At 38.1% G+C, this 22,594-nt stretch overlaps 2 protein-coding genes across 8 annotated transcripts in view; one reads left to right on the plus strand and one right to left on the minus strand.

The window, feature by feature from the left end:
* The window catches only part of tp53bp1 (tumor protein p53 binding protein, 1), a 27,915-nt gene extending 21,327 nt beyond the window's left edge, over positions 1–6,588 (plus strand). For all 7 annotated transcript variants that reach the window (XM_028474594.1, XM_028474584.1, XM_028474640.1 and 4 more), the window contains 5 exons: positions 1,289–1,480; positions 3,261–3,355; positions 4,262–4,458; positions 5,508–5,644; positions 6,306–6,588. In XM_028474594.1, coding sequence (XP_028330395.1) covers positions 1,289–1,480; positions 3,261–3,355; positions 4,262–4,458; positions 5,508–5,644; positions 6,306–6,499 — 815 coding nt within the window. In that variant the 3' untranslated portion in view covers positions 6,500–6,588. The remainder of the gene's footprint in view (positions 1–1,288; positions 1,481–3,260; positions 3,356–4,261; positions 4,459–5,507; positions 5,645–6,305) is intronic.
* tubgcp4 (tubulin gamma complex component 4) lies at positions 6,578–22,024 on the minus strand. The gene is made up of 18 exons (XM_028474653.1): positions 21,826–22,024; positions 20,822–20,950; positions 18,832–18,954; positions 18,677–18,730; positions 18,536–18,592; positions 17,478–17,557; positions 16,392–16,593; positions 15,116–15,281; positions 14,883–15,007; positions 13,406–13,456; positions 13,235–13,340; positions 10,717–10,824; positions 9,940–10,084; positions 9,645–9,822; positions 8,803–8,937; positions 8,604–8,720; positions 8,398–8,537; positions 6,578–7,013 (listed from the first exon to the last, which is right to left on the minus strand). Exons 1-18 carry the CDS (start codon positions 21,901–21,903, stop codon positions 7,007–7,009), a joined length of 2,001 nt encoding a protein of 666 aa, XP_028330454.1. The 5' UTR covers positions 21,904–22,024; the 3' UTR covers positions 6,578–7,006.
* Between the last annotated feature and the right edge of the window lie 570 nt (positions 22,025–22,594).

Raw genomic sequence — 22,594 nt, forward strand, 5'->3', positions numbered from 1 at the left:
AGCTGCTCAAAAGCCTGATTTAGTGATTATTTTAATATTTCAGATGTTTTTACTCATATTAGTGTTTGATCAAAACATGCTATTTTTATGTCCAAACCCCATTTTTAAAATGATTCACAGTGTGTGTCAAACCAAAGGCACGGGGGCCAGATCGGGCCTCTTGGAGCAGCTAGTTTGGCCCCGCAGGAGAAAGTAAAAATGACAGAGAAAACGTTAATCATTGTGTAAATTACAAACGGATTCACTTGTAATCATCTCAGTTCATCCAAATACACAAATTCACTATTTCTCCATGAATTTCCTGCAATTTTTTTCAAATTAATCCACACAATTTCCACAAATTATATAAGATTTTACAGGGACTGAAATCTGTTCCTTATTGTTTACATTCTTTATACATGAAGTACAATCTAAGGCACTTTACTGGTGAAATAACACATTGTAAAAACCTCAAACCTGGCCTTGTTTGAGCTCAAACTAGACAAAACGGACACATTTTATTCCTAAATACAATATTTGTTTTCTATTAATATGCATTTGCATTAACATGTGATTAATTGTGTAGCCCTAATTAAAGACACGACCCCAAGGTTGAAAAACACTGTAGACTCTTGTCTTTGGATGTTTACTACCACTGATGAACACTTTACACGTTAACGCTATCTAACGTTATTTACACATAAGTCGCATCGTTGTAAAAGTCAAATGATAAAAGTCTCAACTCATATTCCAGAAGTTACAGTAATTATTTACGGTTTGATTTATATATTTCTTGTTGAAAGCAACTCATTATGTTTCATGAACTTTGGTAAAAGTCTCGACCAATGGACAAAGTGATTTTAGATTTGATTTGTGCTTTTTATTGATGACTTTTAAAGTGACTTTTATTTGAATCTGAAACAGACTTTAAAAGACGTGTGTGATGTATATGTTGTTGTTCTGTTGTCGTTTCCATCTCCACGTGTTCGTGTTCCTTCTGCTGCTGCTGCTGAGTCCGACTGGTAACGCTGCATTAAAGTCACTCAGGTTGTGGGTCCACAGGTGGAGGAAAGGTGGATGTCCACGGGTGGATTTGTTAAAAAGATGTCAAAGATAAGGTCCGTGTGCCAAAGTCGGCCCCTGTTGCTTTAGATATAATTTGGAGTCAGAATCAAAGAATAAAACTCTGAATTTGAGGCAAAACGTCATAATTTTCAACGGTAACTTTTGGCCCGTGGACCTTATGTTTGACACCACGTCCTATGTGCGGTCTCCTGTCTTTAACACGTGCACTCTCGTCCGTGCACAGCTCAGCGCGTGGGTGAGTGTAACACCTCGGGGAGCGGCACCGACCTCGCGATTCCATCCGTGGAGGGGGGGTCTCAAAGCCATGGTCCGCTGCCCCAGAATGCATCACTGTTCATGGGCTTCGTCTTCATGCTGACGGCCTCGTCTGAGAGGGACCGGCTCACCAACAGGCTGACCAGCGACGATGAGGAGGGTGAGGAAGACTGTGAGCCAATGTCTTAATAATGGACGTTTTGAAGATTATTCCATATTTATTGTGTTTGTTTTTGACTGAATTATCATTTGGTTTCTTCTCTGAACCAATATTACTGTATTTCATCTCATTTTACAACATGTTTCGGATCGTGACCCCATTTTGAGATCAAAAATGTCCGGTGACCCCAAGAGACGTTTTTTTCCCTAGAATAATTTTTTTATTCTGTATTTTATCTTAACTAGATTTGTTTGAGAAAGTGAAAGTATAGAATACAGTTGTTTCAGATTGTGTCGTGTTTTAATTTAAGCCACACCGTGGACTTTCTGACCTAAAGAGTTGATTCATTTGAGTTTTTTTAAATGATTCCTCAGCCCAATATACAGCGTTTTAACAGTATCAGTGCTGTGGGCGGGGCTTCCCTCTAGAAATACTGACTACGTATGTTTAGAGAGACGGGCCGTCTTTGGCCAGGTCATGTGACCTGGAGAACATATTACTTTACGTCATTCATGTGACCACAGGCTCAGATTTACTTTGGGCTTAAAGGCTTTTCTGACTATTTTTCCACCTGTTTGACCTCTGGTCATGTCCGAGGTTAAAAACTGCTTCTGAAGAGGCTAAAAAGACGCCGCCCTGCGCCGGGCACTGCCCCGTGCACGCCGGGTCACCCGTCCCTAGGCGTAGGTCGACGACAGCGCTGAGGTCAGGGAGTGGGGGGGAAGTGCCACCGACGTGGCGAGGAGGGACAGGCCTCTGGCGGCAGGGAGAGGAGGAGGGCGGCGGCTGTTCCTCCAGCCACGGTGCGAGCCCAGCTCCACTTCACACCCCAGCCCGACCCACCGACCGACCCTGCCCTTAGAGCCAATCCTTATCCATAAGTTCCAGGTCAACGAGTGTCAGCATAACAATCCAAAGACAAAGGAGGCGGGCCCCACTGGTTTCTGTGACAGTGCTGAGCTTGTGGCCACTAGGGGCGCTTGTTGTGAAAGTTACAGGTCTAGCGCCCCCTAGTGGCCAAAAGTTACAGTGTGCCTTTAATTATACCAAAAAATAAAATACATATATTTTTAATCATTAATTTTGTATGTTTCTTAAATTCATACATTTCTCTGTTATTTATGTGTATTTCTAGTCATCTTGTGCAACTTTCGGTTATTTTTGTGTATTCCCATTTCATGTTTTGTGTTATTTTGTGTTTCGTCTTGTGTTTTTTCCTTAAGTTTATGTTTCTTTAAATCATTTTGTGGGTTTTTGTTGTCAATTCATACATTACTCAAGTTATTTTTTCGTCGTCTTGTGCAACTTTTGAGTAATTTTGTGTTTTTGTTCACATTTTAGGTTTCCTTTGTGTGTTTGTTGTTGTTTTGTGTATTTTGGTTGTCATTTTTAAAAATGTATCTGTTATTTCCGTGTGTTTCTTTTAATCAGTTTGTTCATTTATTTTAAGGGGGCCACACAAAATTAGACCATGGGAGGCTCCTGTTTTCCATGTATAAGCTAGTGCTGATAAAATGAGCTATATATATATATATATATTTATATATATCAGTAATTACCAGACATTTCAGGTGACCACATTAAAAAAATAAATAAAATTGTGGATCTTGAATCTTCTCTGTCCATTTTGACTCTTGTATTGATCCTTTGTCCTGGTCGTCTTGTCTTTCATCATGTCACTCCTTCTCATCTTGGCTTTTATCTCAGTCCTAATCCTAATCCTGGTCTCAGGCTTGTCCTGGTCTTGATGACGTGACTGATGGAGCTAATTTTCTAACAGATTACGTGGAAACTGGTCCGTACAATAAAAAGTACACAGAGTCTCAGCTGGAGGCGGGAGGAGGATTCATTCTTCCAGACTTCAACGAGGAGCAGGTACACAACGGTTTATTTCTAAAGGGATCCTTCAATGATTTTAATATGTGTTCTAAAACCTTTGAAATGTTATTAGTCAATATATGTCTAACTAAACACATTATTATGCACCATATCCATTTTATTACCTTTTATAAATAGGACTACTTTACAGTTTTAGAGCCTGTGTTCCTCCATCTTGAAATCATGTGATTGATGATGTCACACGGCCCCACTGACTGTAAACATCCTATTGTTTTCTATTGGAGTGAAACATTCAGCCTGATTTATACATCATTTAGTAGATTTTTCAGTCAAAATTACAACTTGTGCTGCTTTTGGTTAGTTCTTTAGGAAAAGAGCTCTCCTAAGGGACCTTTACTCTCCCTTAAACACACAAGACACTCAAACCCTGAGGATAGAATGTCCTTTTGAGTGGGAGTCCTTCACCAGTCTGTGATTTACTCGCTAACATCAGCCACCAGAGCGTAAAAGCACACTGTTTAAGGGAAAGTAAAGGTCCCTTAGCTTCATTGTCTACCAAACCACAGAGTTAGAAATGTGTCGCCCTCTACGGTCACACATTTTTTTCAGGTCACGACTGTTTTTATCCTCTTTCTGTAAACGAGGTTTACATCAACATCTTTATCTTTTCCTGATTATTAAAGCTGATACATCATAATTAAAGCTGCTAAATGATTATTAGAGCTGATAAATGATTATTAAAGGCTGATAAATGATGTAAAAATCAGGCTGAATGATTGACTCCAATTGAAACTAAATAGTGGAGGATTCCTTTAACATTACGACTGATCGCTGAGTATCTGATGGTTGGACACCGTGTGGTTTGCTCTCAGTCCTGAAGTGTGACTGAATGTAAAATCACTTACACACACATTTGCTGAGTGTGTCCCTCTCCATCCTCAGTGTAAAGCAGCCTATCAGAGCCTTCTGATCGCTGACCAGCACTGCCGTACCAGGCGCTACCTGCTGTGCGTGGCCAGTGGCGTCCCGTGTGTGTCACACATCTGGGTTCAGGACTGCTGCAAAGAGAACAAACTGCTCAACTACAGGAACTACCTGCTGCCTGCTGGGGTGGGGCCGGACAACGACATCGTGGAATGGTGAGAGAATCATTTCACAGAACGCACGCTAATGTGCACGATATTAAACGGTTAACGGACTAAAGAAATTTCCTGGAAAGCCACATCAGTATGACTGCTGCCTTCAAAGAGGACGAATGTAACAAAGACTGAATAAATGGCGATAAACTAGGGCTGGGACTTTATCGCGGTAATTGCGATTCATTAAAAATAGAAAAATAACGCTCTGAAAACAATAACAATGAATATAGCTTGGTTAAATGTAAGTTAGTGCTTTGTGAACAATGCAATCATATTGTTTATTCATATTACACATTATGTTAGCACTCAGTGATGGAAATAATAAACATGATTTAGTTGTTTCTGATCATTGATTCATATACCAACATACATTTAAATTGAAAAACGTATAATTAGATTAGATTTAAAAAATTAATCCACTAGTAAATATATGTTATCTTATTGCTGTTATTGTAACTTTTATCAGATGAAGAAATCCACATTACTTATTTATTGTTATATTTTTGATATTTTGGTTTTTAATTGTGCTGAAAATACAAAATAAATGAAATTTTTGCCAATTAACAAGCCAAAAGCTAACAGTTATGCCTTTATATATTAAAAAAAAAGACATAAGCCGATACTGGTTCGGAGCCGATATTGTGCCAATATACTGGTATTGATACCTATTTTATCCTTTGAATGGTGTTCTGTCATTTCTGTTGTATTGTTTTAGACTGGCCACCAGGGGGAGTTTTTTCTTCTTTTTTTTAACAAATGTTTTCAAATGTCAGTTTTATAGTCATTTTTAAAATAATTGTATTTAATATATAAACATTTGTTATATCAATCTTACTTCCAATTCATTGTATTTTGTATCGTACTCGTGGTAAGGGAGTACACACACACACACACACACACGTGTATCGGTTTATTATCGGTGCATCTCTAATAAAAATGATTATTTATTAAAGTGGTTAGTGTGAGTGGCTTTAGGAGGAGTTTATTGTTGTAAAAGAAGCATAAAAACTAAAATGTTATAATTGTCCATGGTTCCTTCTTTCTCTCAGGCATCCTCGCTGCAGCCCCTTCAAGGCCCTCAAGGTCCTGCTGGTGTTTGAGGAGCCGGTTCAGCTCTGGGCTCAGCTGCTCTCAATGGGCGGAGCTTCATCTGTGAGACAGTTTCAGGCTGAGAAGGACGGCTCAGGTACGACACCAGGAAGTCCGTTTTCTGTTCTTTAATCAGTGAATAAAACGATCACTAGATCAATGATTGGATCTGATCTGAGGGTCACATGATCAACATTCACGTCAGCGTTAGAATAATGACCAATAAAATGCTTTGTGTTTGTCATTTTGGGCGTTTTGTTTATAGGAAGAAAAAAGGGTTTTGTGTTTAAATTGTGTATTTATAAGTTTGTTATTTTTGGTTTTTTAATTATTTATGTAGTTGTTTTGTGTTTTTGCACTCATTTTATGTCATTATTTTGGAGGCTGCATGTGGCCCATGTGTGTTCTAAATATTGTGTAACTTACTATCATGTGATCCAAACCGTAGAACAAGCTAGAACAGAGGTTCACAACTTTATGTGGGTCATGACCCCATTTTTTTATCGCATATTTGTGTTTCTGGTGACCCCAGAGACATTTTTTATCTTTAGAATTAGTTTTGATCATGTTTCTTACACAGGATTAGTGACAAAGTGACAAGATGCAGCAGCTCAGATGTAATTTTACTGTATTAAAAAAAAAACATATGGATTACTTATGCTTGATATAGTTTATTAATAATTAAAAGATATATAAATATGTATTTTTAATCAGTATTGCGGTGAAAATGTGCATGTCCGTGTACTTCCTGTCTACAGACGGGGGTCACCTGGACCTGGTGGTGTCTGACGCCTCGTGTCCGTCAGCGCTGGAGTCCAGGATGTCGTCTCAGGACGTTCCTCTGGTTTCCCCTGAATGGATCATCCAGAGTCTCATCTGTGGTGAGCGTTTGGGTTTCCATAGCAACCCACAGTATCGCCACAACTACGCCACCGCCGCCGCCTCCTCCTGAGGCGTTCAGTGTGTTTTACTTCCTGTTGTACAAAACTTAATGCTGTTGGTTTTTAAACAAAAATAAATGTGACTTTGGTTTGATTTTAATGGGATGCTGTTTTTATTTTACACTTTATACACACACACACACACACACACACACACACTGCACACAAACATTCAGTTTCAGGAGCATCTGAATGGTTTCTCCCATTAATGACAGCTAACATGCATCCATGTGTTTGTGATTGAGAGGTTAGTCGTGTGTGAGTCTTTCCTTCAATGATGGTCAGGTGATCACACAGAGGAAACGTTTCTTAATCTGGTCACACAGTGAAAACACAGACCATTTCTGTGTAGATCTCTGTCGTGTGATTGGTCGTTTGGATAAGCGTGCGTTTCCTTCCAACCAACAGGACGTTCTCAGGCTGTTTTTACACACTCGCTCTAATCACACATTTTTACTCTTCGTTCCCGTTAAAGAAACATCCGGTCGGTACCAGTTGAACGTTCTGCAGATTTCCTCTCAAACACTGAGAAGAAAAAAAATGGGGAGGGACGATATTAGAGATGTACGATATGATACATAACGGGGGGTGTGCATTGCCAAGAATCTGACGATACGAGTCACAATACAATATATACCGATACTAAACATTACAATATCAATTCATAGATAAGTAAAAAATGTAATAAAATACAATTTTATTTTATTTTTAAACTTGCAAGAACAAGTAGCTTTTATTTAGTTTGGCACAAATAAAAGAACAACTCTAATTTGTCAAAATCACCTGGCGATAATGATGGTGTTATTAATTTTAGTGATAATGTTCTAGGGTTTAGTTGGATAAGCTGCAACTGTCTTTATTGTTGGATTTAAAAACAATTGTCATGAATAAATGACATTTACAGAAGGTAAATTATAGTATTTGTCTTCATTTTTATCACTAATTACTGATGTTACATCATTTTCAGCTTTGTTTTATTAAATGTTCAATGTTAAAATATTGGTAGATCGGACAAAAAGTAAATACTGTGCATCACTAATGTAAAATGGTGGAGTCAGTCAGCTGTTTCAAACACTCACTGAAGTGTTAAACTGCTTAGTCACGTTCTCCTCCTCATCTCTGTTAACTACAGGAATAGTGCATTTAAGGTGATAATCATTTGTTTTGTCCAGCCGCTGCATTACATTGGGTCACAAACACGTTAGATCATCTCAGAGGCGATATAACAGATACTAAAAGTGGAACTGCTCCCTGAGTTCTACTCTGTCGCTGCCCACTGCTCCTCAGGGAGGGGTTAAATGCAGAGAACACATTTTGTGTATGTACTGTAGCTTTACATATATGACAAAGTATAATGTATATTCTATATTCAACCGTGGTGTTAGTTTTAGCTGAGGTAGTTTGAGAGGGAGGAGCTCACATTCTTATAGGGTAGGAGGAGCCAGCATTGTCTGGAAGAGGAGTTTCCGCTACCTGACGTCAAGTAGTGAGAAAAATCCAAATGTCCCGTTTCGGAGCTGATTTTTTACAAAATGTGGAATAACAAGGGAGGAAACAGAACTTTCATAACTCTGACCCTCTGAATGAGGCTAAACGAATGTATATCACTGTAGCAAAACCATTAGATAGTGATTTTTTTCATAATACCACCCCTTTAATGACAATTAAGGCCTTATTTTTAAATTCATGAATTTAATGTCTTAAGACTTTTTAAGGATCTGTGGGAACCCTACAAGAATTTTTTTCAACATCAAATTAGATCAGTCTACACACACGTACCTTTGACAATAGATCTTAAGATGTTCTAATATTGTGATGTCTTGTTGCACGATCTATCTTCCTCCTCCCCACATTGAGTTTTCCAGCGTACTATATATATATATATGTGTGTGTGTGTGTGTATATTTACCTGCCGAGTGTGCCTCCAGCCTGCGTGTAGTACTTGTTGTAATCCAGTCTCAGCAGCAGCTGAGCCAGGTCTGAGTTGATCTGATGGTTTCTGACACTGGACAGGATCTTAAAGAGCAGGAAGGACTGGCGTCTGAAGCCCTGAGAGGTCACATGACCCTTGTTAGCTTAGTGATATTTTAACGTGAACCACTGTAGTTGTCGTACCTTGTTGAGCAGGTCCAGCTGAGCTGCTCCTCTCTCGTCCAGCGACGCCACGCTCTGACTGACCAATGAACAGAAACTGTGGCAAAGCTCCAGGATGTCGTTGAGACAGTGAAACACCTGAACACACACACACACACACACAGGTCAGTATCAGCTGACTGAGAGGTAAGCGTGTGATTGGATGAGGCTGGAGCGGCACCGGTTTGAGCAGGATGAAGGACTGAGCTAATAGATTACTCAGGAAGTGATCGTGGGCCAATCGGATGCTCTCAAAGTCTCTGGTGGAGTTGATCTGCTGCAGCAGCTGAGAGAACTGGGACTCCAACACGTCCACCTGCAGGAGAACAGGTCTGTGAAGCTCACACGATGCATTCAGGGGTTGATTTTAACGTCTCTCTGTTCCTCCTTTGAGTTTAAATAAACCAAAAGTTTACTCCGTCAACAAACACAGACTCTTCCTTGTGTTTACATTTAAAGCTGCTGAAGACGATCATTTTTCCATCAGATAAAGACGCAGTGTAGGCCTCAGAGATCAATCAATTAAAGCTCACTTGCTCCAAAAAAAAGGAAAAAATAACGCTCAAAATGTTTGTTTTGATCTCCACTGTAAACTCTCTCTCTTATCACATTGTTGAAAATGTTTGGTGCATTGCATTGTGGGACGTGGAGTCCTGTAGACGGATACATAGAAGTGTTTTTACTTCATTCTTACTGTCTTTTCCCAACACATTTCTGGTGTTTCCACTGAAAGTTGTGCCAAAACAATGGCTGATGTTTAATTTTGGCGTTTTAATCCAGCTATAATTGAATGTGTGGTGGAGGTGAGGTGATATCACAGAATACTGGGAACAAAGTCTACAGGACTCCACATCCCACAATGCAATGCATCAAACTTTTCCAATAAGAGTGTTTACAGTTGAGATCAAAAAACAAACTTTCAAGCCTTTTACATGTGATTATTTCAGAGCAAATGATCATTGACTTATTGATCTCTGAGGCCTGCACTGTGTCGTTATCTGATTACTAATGGTTCCCACTGACCTGTAGGTAGTACTGCAGGTTGTCGATGAGGAAGGTCATGTGGTTGCGTAGCCTCCACTTCACTGCGTCCGTCTGACTGGATTTCAGGTGTTTCCTCTGCATCTGCAGGGCCCAGCAGTGCTGCAGCTGGGACTGCACACGACGCACGCTTAGCAGGTACCTGAACACAACGTTATACCTACACACACACACACACACACACACACACACACACACACACACACACACACACACACACAGAACAGCTGTGCGTCGCACACAGGAAGCTGTGATGGGTAAAATGTGCCGCTCTCACTTCTCCAGGATAGCAGGAGTGAACAGGATGTGCAGAGGCCACTGGACCTTGTAGGACAGGCCGAGAGCCGCCCAGCCGGTGGGCGGGGCTTCACGAGGGGACGTGTCCTGAGGAGGCGTGGCCCCGTCCCTCTGCCCTGACGTCTCTGTGGGTAAAAAAAATAAATAACAGCGTCAACGAAAGGACAGAGGACAAAAAAAAAATCAAACTTTCAAATTTTTGTAATCTAGCTGAATTGTTATATATTTTTGTGATTTTGTATTCATGCTAATATTTATGTTTGGATATGATATGATTAGTCCAATAACTAATTCCTATTAAAAGTTCAAAATTATGATTTTTTTTTCAAAAATTTCAGTTTTAGTTCCCTTGGAAATTCACCAGAAATGTTCCCAGAAAGTGATTTATAGTGATAAGTATCAGCAAAGTAATCACAACTCAACAGAATCCAGATCCCATTCTAGAAAAGCTTTATGCTTCATGTACATTTACAATATATGGTAATATTTTGCAATTTTGTAATAAGCATACAAAGGTTAAAGCACGTGGCAATAAAAGCAATATTTCATTGTGTAATTATTGTGTGCACTTTAAAAAGTGTGATGCACTTTGTACTCAACGGTGTCTATAATGACTGTGTTCTTTGTCCTGTTATTATTAACACCTTAAATCTTGAAGATCTTGCTGTAATCTTGCATTTTTTTTATTAAGTTTATTAATGTGCATTAATGTCCCTTTCATGATTACATCTCCATATGTTCACAGGTCAAATCCCACCTTTGCTGTCCTTGCCCTGGTAGTCCACCGTTAGGTGCAGCAGAGGCAGCAGGTTGTCATCGTCCAGGAGAACCTTGTTCGCTGCCTGCTGAAAGGCCACGTTCACGTCTGTGGAACCAGAACAAAAAATACTGCAGCAATAAAACGGATCCTCATCGTTTCGTGTCCAGGAAAAAATAAGGTAACTAACCCCTCCCCTCATCAAAAAATTATAATTCTCAACTGGTTTATTAACACTTGTTAAATTTCGACTTCAATAATTTTGCGTTTAACTTCACAATTTTTAAGAACTTTTAACTCTTTTTTCACTGCAGCTGTTCCAAATATATACTGGTATCATCTGCAAACAACGCACATTTTAACGGCTTTGACATATCACAAATATCATTAATATACAAAATAAACAATATGAGACCCAGCACAGATCCTTGTGGAACACCATAAGTAACTTTTAATAAGATGATTAACAGAAAGTATCACTTTAAAATAAAATCATCAGAAAATCAGCAAGGGAAGATGGCTGACGAGGGCTTTTGAAAGTGAAGACCTGTAGCTGCGCTAATGACAACAGCCAGATGACGTGTGGCAACAGTTCAGCATCAACAGTTCCAGGTGGGAATGTAGGGAAGCAGGGGGAGGGAGTGGGGGTAAGAGCCACCGTGTGCAGAAACTTCCTGGTGAAAAGAGATGAGACAACCTTGGCTTTAGCCTTGGCTGGCTGGGGAGCCGAAAGGGAGATAAGCAATGTGTTTGATAAAGGCTGTGTCAATTTTCAATAGCCTTCTGTCCTGGGTCTCTCTGCTGTAATCCAATGAGTGGCCCAACGAGGAATTTGACTTGCTAGTTGCTACTACTTCCAAGCCGGGCCTCCAACTTCTCCCAGTTGTTATCCATAACACATAGACCATCCAAAAGCAGCTCTTGCTTTTGATATCGATCAACACATGAGTCTGAGTGTTCAGAGCCCTGCTACATCCTTCAGAAATCACTGGCAGCTTTTCCAAAACAGTCGCCAGCGTAGTAGACTTTTCGATAGATTAGGAAGCCACCAGCTCCAATCAGCAGCATCCCTACTATCATTATTCCAATCATGTAGATGTCCTTCACATCTTCCATGGAAAGGATGGACAGACACACAACTCGCCACTTATTCCAAGGGTCAAGTGCGTATCCAGCCGCAAACGTCCCGCTTGGACATGCGGGCTCACCACCCCCGGTTCTTTTCGTCGAAAAAAGCTGGTCGATGGCACTGAGAGACCAACTAATTAATTCCATTATTCCGGTTTTGGATGAGTTACAGAGAGAGGCTGTTGTTAAGCTCACAGGACCAGACAAAGCAGCAGCAGGGAGAGATAAGAGTGGAGGGAGGGAGAAACAGAGAGTGCGACTGCCTTCGTCGAGAAGCAGAAAATGTATTGAACTAACGGCAGAGGTAACGTCAGGTTTCATAATGAATCAAAAATGAAAAACTAAATTAAATTAATCACCTGCATCGTCAAAAATACAGGAAATAAGGAAACATTGTTTAGAATCTGTGACAAAAAAATGAAATTCAGAGCACGTATGAAATTAACTGACAGGGAACAAATAATATCATGTTTCATAATGCAACTAACAACATACTTCATGAATAAATTAAAACTTAAAAACTAAATTACAATAATCAGCATGAAAACCAAATTTAAAAGTGTTTATAACTAATAGTTAATTAGTCAAAAATACAAGAAATGAAGGAACATTGTTTGCAATCTGTGACAAAAAGCTTCAGAAAACAAAGAGGAAGTCATTTTAAAATCATTCTTACTTTCTTTGTGTGTGTAGACATTTTGTTTAGCGTTAATGATCTCAAGCATTTGACATTAATTTTAAGTTTGTTGCACCCCACATGTCATCAGGGTTAGGTTCAATTATAATTGTAATTGTGTAATTGATAAATAATTACAATTAAGGCTTATTTATAATTGTCATTTTACAAATCTGTTGCTGTCGTAATTGTAATTGAGCCTAACAAGGTAATCAAGAGATAGGAAATAAATGAGATGATAGATATTTGTTTTTAGTGCAGTTTACAGCTGATTTATGACCCGTTAGCATTAGAGATGCTAACAGAAAGCTAACACAAGGCAAAGCAAGGCAAATTTATTTGTATCGCGCATTTCATACACAAGGCAACTCAATGTGCTTTACATGATAAAACATTCAATTGTTTAAAATCAATACGAACAATTAAAATCACCAGTAAAATCAATTAAAATCAATTAACAAGAGAGAGGTTAACTTTTATTAGGTTATTTAATTGTAATTGAACTTTAGAAATTGAGAATGTAATTGTAAGTGAATTTTCTGAGGATTAAAAAAATAGTAATTTAATCGTAATTGGAAAAATCATAATTCAAATGTAATACTGTCATACCTCCACACATTGAAGCACTGGAATAAAGCCAGGATAAACAAAGTGCTTTGAAGGAAACAGATAAAGATGTTCCAGACCGTGGAATTGATGTTATTGGACTCTCACCGTGTTCCGTGACGGCTGTGGGCGGAGTTTTCAACATGTGTTGAGCCAGATCGATGAAGACCTGGTAGATTTCTCCTCGACCCAACAGGTAGAAGTCCTTAATGATCTGAGGAGAGGAAACAGTTTTAACGCTCGGTGTCTCACTGACAGGAATCAGACACGAGGACCAACCTTGAGCTGCTCCAGCAGGTCCGACTCCTCCACCATCAGCGTCCAAAGATGCTGCAGAGCAAACACTCAGAGTTTGAACAACACTTTACGCCCATCTGATTGGCTGATATTTAGCATTTTATGTAATTAATGTGATCGGCTGTAATGTCGTCATTCGCCGATCCAATCAATGACGTCATAGTCGTGATGAAACATTCTGTAGATGCTCCCGTTGCATTGTTTCAACGTTTCAACCTCATTTACACCGAAGAGTTGTTTGCTTTACGTGACACGGCTTTATTTCACTCACATTTGAGCACAAAGGTTAAAACCTATGAGTGAACGGCGAGAATGTCGATTGGAGCCAGGGTTGGGGTCAATTACATTTTTCAGTTCCAATTACATCTTCAATTATCCATTTTCAATTATGATTACGTTGACCAACATTTTTTTTTCAATTAAATTACTATTTTTTTTTTTTTTTTCCCTTTAAGTCAATTACAATTACATTCCCAATTATCAAATGTCTTAACCATGTCTTAAATTAGCTGTAAAATACATTAAAACAATTATCTATCATCTAATAATTTGTTTTTCATCTCTTGGTTACCTTGTTAGGCTGTGGGCGTCTGAGCCTTTTTTGTGTCGGTATACCCGTCGATCTCAATTTTTTTAAATAGTAAATTGATCTTTATAACAGCCAATTCTAATTAACATAATAAAAAACTGGGCTCCCGTTTACTTTTGCTTTTATACCTTCTGTCCGTTTCAGGGCGGTGGTGAACACAAAAGCGTGCGTGTGTGCGCCACCTCCGCTGTGCACCTGTGAATATGGACTAGTTTAATACTGTCCTCCCCAATAGGGAATTTAGTTTAAAACCTGCCTTTTCCCCTCACCTCTCCTTCTGTTGTTATTCCAATCTAAACATCGCCCTTATGGCAAACCACAGTCCTCCCATGTTATAAGTGTTATACTGTAAGTGATTGTCTTTTCATGTTTTCTTGGACAAGATCAAACTGAAATGAAATCTCGTTGCTCTTTAACATGTGCAATGACAAATAAAGCTATTCATCCATATACTGTAAGCAACAGCAGGTTTTGCAATGCCACGTCAGTAAATGTGTTTGCTCCTTATGCTAATGCTAATGCTGATGGAGGTTTCACGTAGTTCCAGTGTGGTCAGCCTCCACAGCTTCATCTCCAACTCTCTTGTAGTTGACACAGCTGCTGTTCAGGGACTAAATTAAATGTTTTTCAAGTGCTGGAGTGAAGCTCACATTTACATCTGCCATGTTTTTTGTAAGTGCGCGGTCTGCATCGCATTTTTAAAAGCGGACGCTCTTGTGTGTGCAAAGTTACGTTCAGGTACTGCATGGAAATATCCAACTCTTCCACTCCCTCACTCTGTGATCGGCGTACAATCCTGATCGTGTAAAGCCTAGTTTGAACATTCCTCCTCATGGATCACAACCAGTTATTTTAAAATGAACATCTCACCTCTGCCACCGTGCTGCGGATCCGATCGATCAGATTCTCAAAATCCACCAGACTGAAGAGTGGCTGCTGTTTGAGTTTGTGCAGCTCAGCAGCAAAAAGGTCCTCCTGGTGCTTCAGGATGGAGCCTGGACACAAAGAGCAAACCATCTCAGTATCTCTCTCTCTCTCTCTCACACACTCTCACACACACACACACACACACGCACGCACGCACACACAGAGGATGGCAGTACCAGCTCTAGACGGGCCGTGGTTGTGGTTCTCAAACATCTGAACGGACTCGCCCACAAACAGGATCTTCTCTGCCACTCTGATGGGAATGTACGATGGAAGCATCTCTGTCCGTAGAGAGAACTGCTGCAGGGAGGGAGCTAGCATGTTCTCCTCCTCGATCAGACGCTGCAACACCACAAGAAACCAACAATTACTGCATCCATCCTGATTCCATCCATTCATTCACTGGGAGTCAGAGTGGGAGGAGCAGAGCAGAGATGCTCTGGGAATACATCATAACCTCATTTCTTTGTGCGGCCCCTAAAATAAATGCACAAAATTACTCAAAGAAAAATCAAAAACATACTAAAAAAACCCTTATGAATAGCAAAACAACAACCAAAATACACAAAAGAACAAGAAAAATATACAAAATCAGAAAAAAACATACAAAAGTACATAAGAATATGGAAAAATAACAGAAATATACACAAAACAACTACCAAAATACACAAAATGACTCATGACACAAAAGGACAACAGAAATATAGTAAATGGAAAAAAAACTACAAACATCCGATACACAAAATGATCTATAAAAACCATAAAAATAACAAAACAACGACCAATATACACAAAAAATACATCAAATTAAACCAAAAACACACAAAATGATTAAAAAAAAAAAAACATACAAAAGTACATGATGTGCAAAAAGACCACAGAAATAAGAGAAATATATACAGTACTAACAAACAACAATGAAAATACACAAAATGACAACAAAAATAGAAGAAAGAAATATTAAAAGATAACAAAAAAATATGTAAAATGACTCCAAAAGTTCTTATGACACAAAAGTACATAAGAATATGCAAAAAGAAAATTAAAATACACAAAAATAGCAGAACCAAAACACACAAAGTGACTCATGTCCGAGACCTAACGGAGGAGAAGTCATTTGAAAAATGGGGCCCCCGTGACACGTACGGGGTATATATTGCTATGTGTCAATGATTCGTTACCACCAACCGTCGTAATATTTGACTCACAAATAAATGAGAAATTGACTTTAGTTTTTTCCTTTTCCTGGGCCCAAAATCAAAAATCGAGCTCTGACTGTAGATGCGTACACATCCATAGATCATAGCTACCAAATTTCAGCCTGATCCGTTCACGAATAGCAGAGGAGTGATTTTAACTAGTGTACACAACAAGAAGACAAAGAAGAAGAACAAAATGAGGTGAGTCTGGTAGCCTGGCCTAAAAACTGAAAAGTCAAACTAAAGCCCTCACCAGGTCCTGTAGTTCTCTGAGCTGTTTCCCACTCAGTCCTCCCAGTCCCAGGTCCTCGTCCTCCTCCTCCTGGTTGGCAGCAGCTCCTCCTGCACTGGGTCCCTGCTTAACAAAGAACTCCTCACTCTGGTCCAGCAGTAGCCCGTGAAGCATCCAGGCAGCCAGCTGTTTGTACATCACACCGTGACACGCCGCCAAAACCCTGGAGACATGTTAATAATGGACCACATTCTCCTGGTATAGTTCTTTCATTTTCTTCCCTATGATTTCTTTCAACAACAAAAGGAATCAAATCAACCAATAACAAAAGAACTGAAATGAAAGTTGTAGCATGTTTTAGTTCTGTAAACTAGGGCTGGGCAATATCAATCTAAATTCATATCCAAATTTTTCCCTAAAAATGGCAATACACGATATAAATCTAGATATTTCTTTTCTCAACAGAATCTAACCTGAAAGATGATTTATTAATCAAAAACAGCAGCTGCATAATATCACCATGTTGTGCCACTTTTGGCTTTTTCTCTCATAATGGACAGCACGTGTGAGTGAGCTCTGTACACCATTATAATCCACCAAATAGATGGTACTTTAAATATCATTTAACTTTCAGAGTGAAAACTTATGGAAGCCTATTTTTATCTGAAATATTTTTCAATTTTTCTGAATTAATGAGATAAAAAATAAATAAATGAAAAAAATGGTGTTTTTCTGCTTTATAGGAAATATATATATATATATATATTTTTTTTTTTAATTGATGAGACTAATTTATAGGAATTATTTTTAGGGTATTTCTGAGTTGATGAGAAGTTTTTGTAGGAAATTCAGAAAAAATTCAAATAATTTCGTATAAAAACATAAACACAGGGCAAATGTTTTTATTTACTAATTTCTATCTCATCAATTCAGAAAAACCTAAACTTTTCTTTCTTTAGTGAATGCAATAAGAGTCTGTACAAACTTATAAAATGTCGGCAGAACTTTAGTCTCAGCCTTTAGAGAGAGTCAAATGTTTCACAATAAAAAGCCATTAGTGATGTTTTTATATTTTTAAATAAAAACTGGAGTTCTGGGCTGACTTACTTTTCTAAGGCCATGCGTACAGGAGGAAGTCCTCCATAGCTGTGTTTGTAGACCGTCTCCAGGATCTGACAGCCATGGATCTGAATAAAAACAAAGATGTGAATTAGAACAAGGAAACACGTCACTGATTAACGTGTGTTTCCTGTATTAATGCTCAGATTAATCATTATTCTAAGATAAATGCTACCATTTGTCCCATTTTTGTTGCCGTACTGTGATAAAAGTTGCTCTTCTCTGTGTAAAGAGGGATACCATATGCAGCTAAAAATGAAACGTTACTAATATTAAGCTTATTAAATGATAAATAAATCCTGAGGTCATTTATTTCTGATTAAAATTAAAACCAAATACTGCCACCTACTGTTTGGTGCCTTTAAAATTCAATCAGAATATTTAATATTTTTTGACTAAGATAAATGCCCGTGATTCTCTAAACCGGGAATAGTCAACTGACGGCCCGGGGACCACGTGAGGCCCTCAGTCAAGATGTATGTGGCCCCAAAAATACACAAAACAGCAATAATACACTAAAATATACTAAAAAAAATTGTTATAAAAAAAATACAGTAAAAGACAAGAAAAACAAAGAAATGACTCCAGAAACACACAACACTACAACAAAAATTAACAAAACAACAACACTAATACACAAAATGACAAAAAAAACATGCAAAATTACAGAAAATGACAATAGAAGTACACAAAAAGACAAGAAAAAACAAAAAAATGAAGAGACAAACCCACAGTACTACAAACAAAACAACAACACAAATACACAATGACTCCAAAAAAGATGCATTTTACAGGAAAAATATACAAAATGACAACAGGAATGCACATAATAAACAAACAGAAAAACACACAAAAATACTCTAAGTAATTTGTTTTTTCCTGTATTAACGCTCAGATTGGTCATTATTCTCAATACATGAATGTTGGTAATGTGGTCCTTCCATTAAACAAACACATTTTTGTGGCCCCTACTCTAATGAAAGTGGTCCACCCCTGCTCTAAACGGTCATAATGTTATGGTTGCTCAGTGTAAAAATAAAATTCACCTTCTGGGATTTGATCGTCTCCACCACCACCATCACAGATGGGAAGAGCAACTGGAACTGCACAAACAAAATAGAAACTTCGATCAAACGAACGGCGTTACACAACATTTAATGTCCTTGACACGTCCCTGATGGTCTCACCTGGTCCAGTTTATAATTAGCGTGGGATATGGTCAGGTGTGGGTCTGCCAGGAACTAAAACAAACACACGGTTAAGGCTTCGACATGTTTCACAGGAGCAGAATTTTGTTCTCCGTGTGGCGTTAGTTTGTTGTCTCTTGGTTGTGTTTTTGTACCTCCTTCTCCAGGTCCAGCAGCGCCTGCCTGTAGGGCTGCAACATGGACTCCAGCCCAGTGCAAAAAGCCCGCAAGTAAATCCCATGGAGTCCAGTCTGGACGGGTTGGTTCACGTGATGTTCCTGCAGAACAAGAGCATTTAACGACATTTATTTGTCATGATGCGCACGAACATTTACATCACCAAATAGCGTCCCCAAGTTCCCCGTTCACCCCTAAAGAATAAATGAGGTCAATAGAATAATTATATTAAAGAATAAACATAGAAAAACAAATAAAAAATAGAAAAACACCAGGAATATAAATAGCATATATACAAAAAAAATTACAAATGTACAACAATATACAACAATAGAAGCTAAACAGCAGTATATGACACTGAGCTGAGATTTACAGCACATTAGATTAAATAAAGATATAAAAATACCTTCATAAACAGAGAATGGTCATGTTTAGCTTTTTATAAAAGTCAAGAAAAAAAAACAAAAAAAAAAACTGAATAAGATCCAGATTTAGTCTTTAACAAACCTAATGGTCCACAAACTTCATTTAAAAAAAAAAAAAAAACTTTTCATTGCAAATATCTACTAGAATTAACAAGAAAATTGGGAGTATTTTTGTGTAATTATTAGCATCCATTCAAAATAATACAATTTAGAAAAAAAATCCTCAACATTTAAACAGATTTGTTTGTATGTAGAACTTTACAATTTTTCAAGTCGTGTAAGCTTCTTGTTTTTATAGAACTTGCAGATAGTAATACGATCCTAAACATCAAAAATGTGATTTCAACTCAATAGGTTTAGAGCATATACTGTAGAAATATGTGTAATATAAAAATTATGTAAAAAATAAATCATTATTATTGTTATTATTTTGACATTTAGGTATAAAGCTATAATTTAATTATAAATCATAGATGTGTACAATATAACAGTGCAAGATCTAAAAACATTAAGAAATGTAAAATGTATTTTAAATACATTTTAAATATTTTGATTCAACTGAAATAAGTGTCCCTCACAGATAAACGTGCGCACATGTAAATCACACACGTGCGGCGCGCGCACACAGAAAAACTTGTGTGCACACAAACACTCATGTGCACACACACTTGTGCACGCACAAACCCACAAACACTCATGCACACATACACAAACACTCACGCACGCACACACAAACACTTGTGTGCTCACACAAACACTCATGGGCACACACACACACTGAAACACTTGTGGGCGCACACACAAACACTCTTGCACACACAAACACTTGCACATACAAACACTCGTGGGCGCACACACAAACACTCGTGGGCGCACACACAAACACTCGTGCACACACACACACAAACACTCACGCACGCACATACAAACACTTGTGTGCTCACACAAACACTCATGGGCACACACACACACTGAAACACTTGTGGGCGCACACACAAACACTCTTGCACACACAAACACTCTTGCACATACAAACACTCGTGGGCGCACACACAAACACTCGTGGGCGCACAAACACTCTTGTGCATACACAAACACTCGTGGGCGCACACACAAACACTCATGCGCACACACAAACACTCGTGCGCTCACACAAACACTCATGGGCACACACACACACTGAAACACTTGTGGGCGCACACACAAACACTCTTGCACATACAAACACTCTTGCGCATACACAAACACTCTTGCGCATACACAAACACTCGTGGGCGCACACACAAACACTCGTGGGAGCACACACAAACACTCGTGCGCGCACAAACAAACACTCATGGGCGCAGACAAAAACACTCGTGGGCGCACACACAAACACTCTTGGGCACACGTACACAAACACGACTCAACAAATCAATTATGACATTTGTCACCAATGCTTTTAATAGTTAATTTTTATCGACTTGTTGTTGCATCCTTACATGAAAAGTTTAAACTCCTGTAATGTTTCCACTCTAGTGAAACGATGAAGTGGTGCACTGACCTGCTGATGAACATGTCCCGTGTGCTGCTCTATGAACTCAGTAAAACGAATATAATCTGAACCCAGTTTACAAAGCCGGTTGAGGACGCTGGTTTCACTGGGATGAAGGAAAGGAAGGTCCTGGGAAACCTGAGGTTGAAATAATGAGGAAAAAGTCAAACGTTACTGGGATACACCACTATTCCAACATTAAAACCTATTTATTTTTACAAGAACATTCTACTAATTATGTTTTATTGAATTTCTTTGCTGTTGGTTTTATCTGAATTTTTTTCTGCCCCTGTTTCTGTCACACTTTGAGATTGCTAAATGTAATTTAATTTAAAAATGATTACTATTAATATTATTATTATTAATACATATGTATTTCTGTTTGTTCACACGGAAATTAATTATATATATATATATATATATATATATATATATATATATATATATATATATATATTTTGAACGAGCTTTTGTTAACTACTTCATGAAAAAAAAGTTGCACAACTAACAAAAACCAGAGTTTTTACACTTGTTTACCAATGGACGTGATAATATTTATTAGTGATTTTGTTCATTTCTTAATGTTTTTAGATCTTGCACTGTTTTATTTTAAACAGATGTATTTGCGTTGGCTTTAGTAGTAAAATAAAGATCTATGTGAATATTAAAATATTAACAAAACAAATGAGTTTTACAGTCTGAATTATCTAGCTTCTATATTTTTCACAAACCAAGCTGTTGGTTAAGATATTTAGAAGGTAAGAAAGGAAGGTTTTGGATTTAAAACTCATTTATAAATAGTTACCAATTCTTACTGATTTGTGGAAATGTTATTTAAGACAAACTGAAAATGTTAAGTCAAGTTAAACGGTTTTAATGGTCATAAATGGATCTATAACACATTTATAACTTTGTTGGCAGATAGAGTTTTTAATGGGGAAAAAACAACCAGTGAAAAAACAGTTTTAGCTAGCGATGGATACGTGACTTTCAATGTGTTTTTTCACATTTACCTGCAAACCAGCTCGTTTGTTCCAGGTAAAAATCGTCCCTGGAAACCCGCTCAGCGCCAGAAGCAGTTCGTGGATCATTTTATTCACGTAAACACAAAGATTTGGCCGGAAATGTCACGTAGGAGGCCGCCGTCCATCAGCCCAAACAAACCGCCGATGCACACTGTTGCTGATTGGATCCTTCGCTGCGAAAAGCATCATGGGATTTGTAGTTCTAACTAGAGTCTATGGTCACTGCCCGATCATTTGAACGCATGCGCGATCCGCGTATACAGCCAGCCGGCCTACTTTACGTATCGGGTTGATTGTCACCATAGCGACACTGACAGCGTAAGCAATGGAGGATTTTTTTTTAGAGTTTAGAGTTTTTAGAGTTTTTGGTTGTATTAGGTGTGTGTGTGTGTATATATATATATATATATATTTTTTTTTTTTTATTTATTTATTTTTTTTTAATTATTTTTTTTTTTCTGTTTGGTTTCTGATTGTCAATGTTGTGTATTGTGTTTTGATAAATTTTTTTATGTTTAATTCATATGAATACATATTTTTTAAACAGTGTAATCTATCTTCTTTTCCTTTTTACTACTTTATTTACATCAATTGACAATGGCATCAATTTTAATCTCTAGCATTTGTGTTAGCCTAAAGCTATGGATTTAAGTTTCTGGTTGGGTAAATTAAAATGTAATGAAGATGTACTCGTTGGGTGCGTCATTTCAGTTTTTATTATTATTTTATTAATATGATGTATACGTTTTTTTATTAT

This window comes from Gouania willdenowi, chromosome 3 (genome assembly GCF_900634775.1).
Source record: "Gouania willdenowi chromosome 3, fGouWil2.1, whole genome shotgun sequence".
NCBI lineage: Eukaryota > Metazoa > Chordata > Actinopteri > Blenniiformes > Gobiesocidae > Gouania > Gouania willdenowi.

Excerpts from the sequence above, each read along its gene's own strand:
- tubgcp4 (XM_028474653.1), bottom strand. The coding sequence starts at position 21,903 with ATGATCCACGAACTGCTTCTGGCGCTGAGCGGGTTTCCAGGGACGATT. Across the intron at positions 17,558-18,535 it reads AGACGATCAAATCCCAGAAG|ATCCATGGCTGTCAGATCCT; the intron begins GTGAATTTTATT and ends GTTTTTATTCAG. Across the intron at positions 9,823-9,939 it reads ACTCCTGCTATCCTGGAGAA|GTATAACGTTGTGTTCAGGT; the intron begins GTGAGAGCGGCA and ends GTGTGTGTGTAG.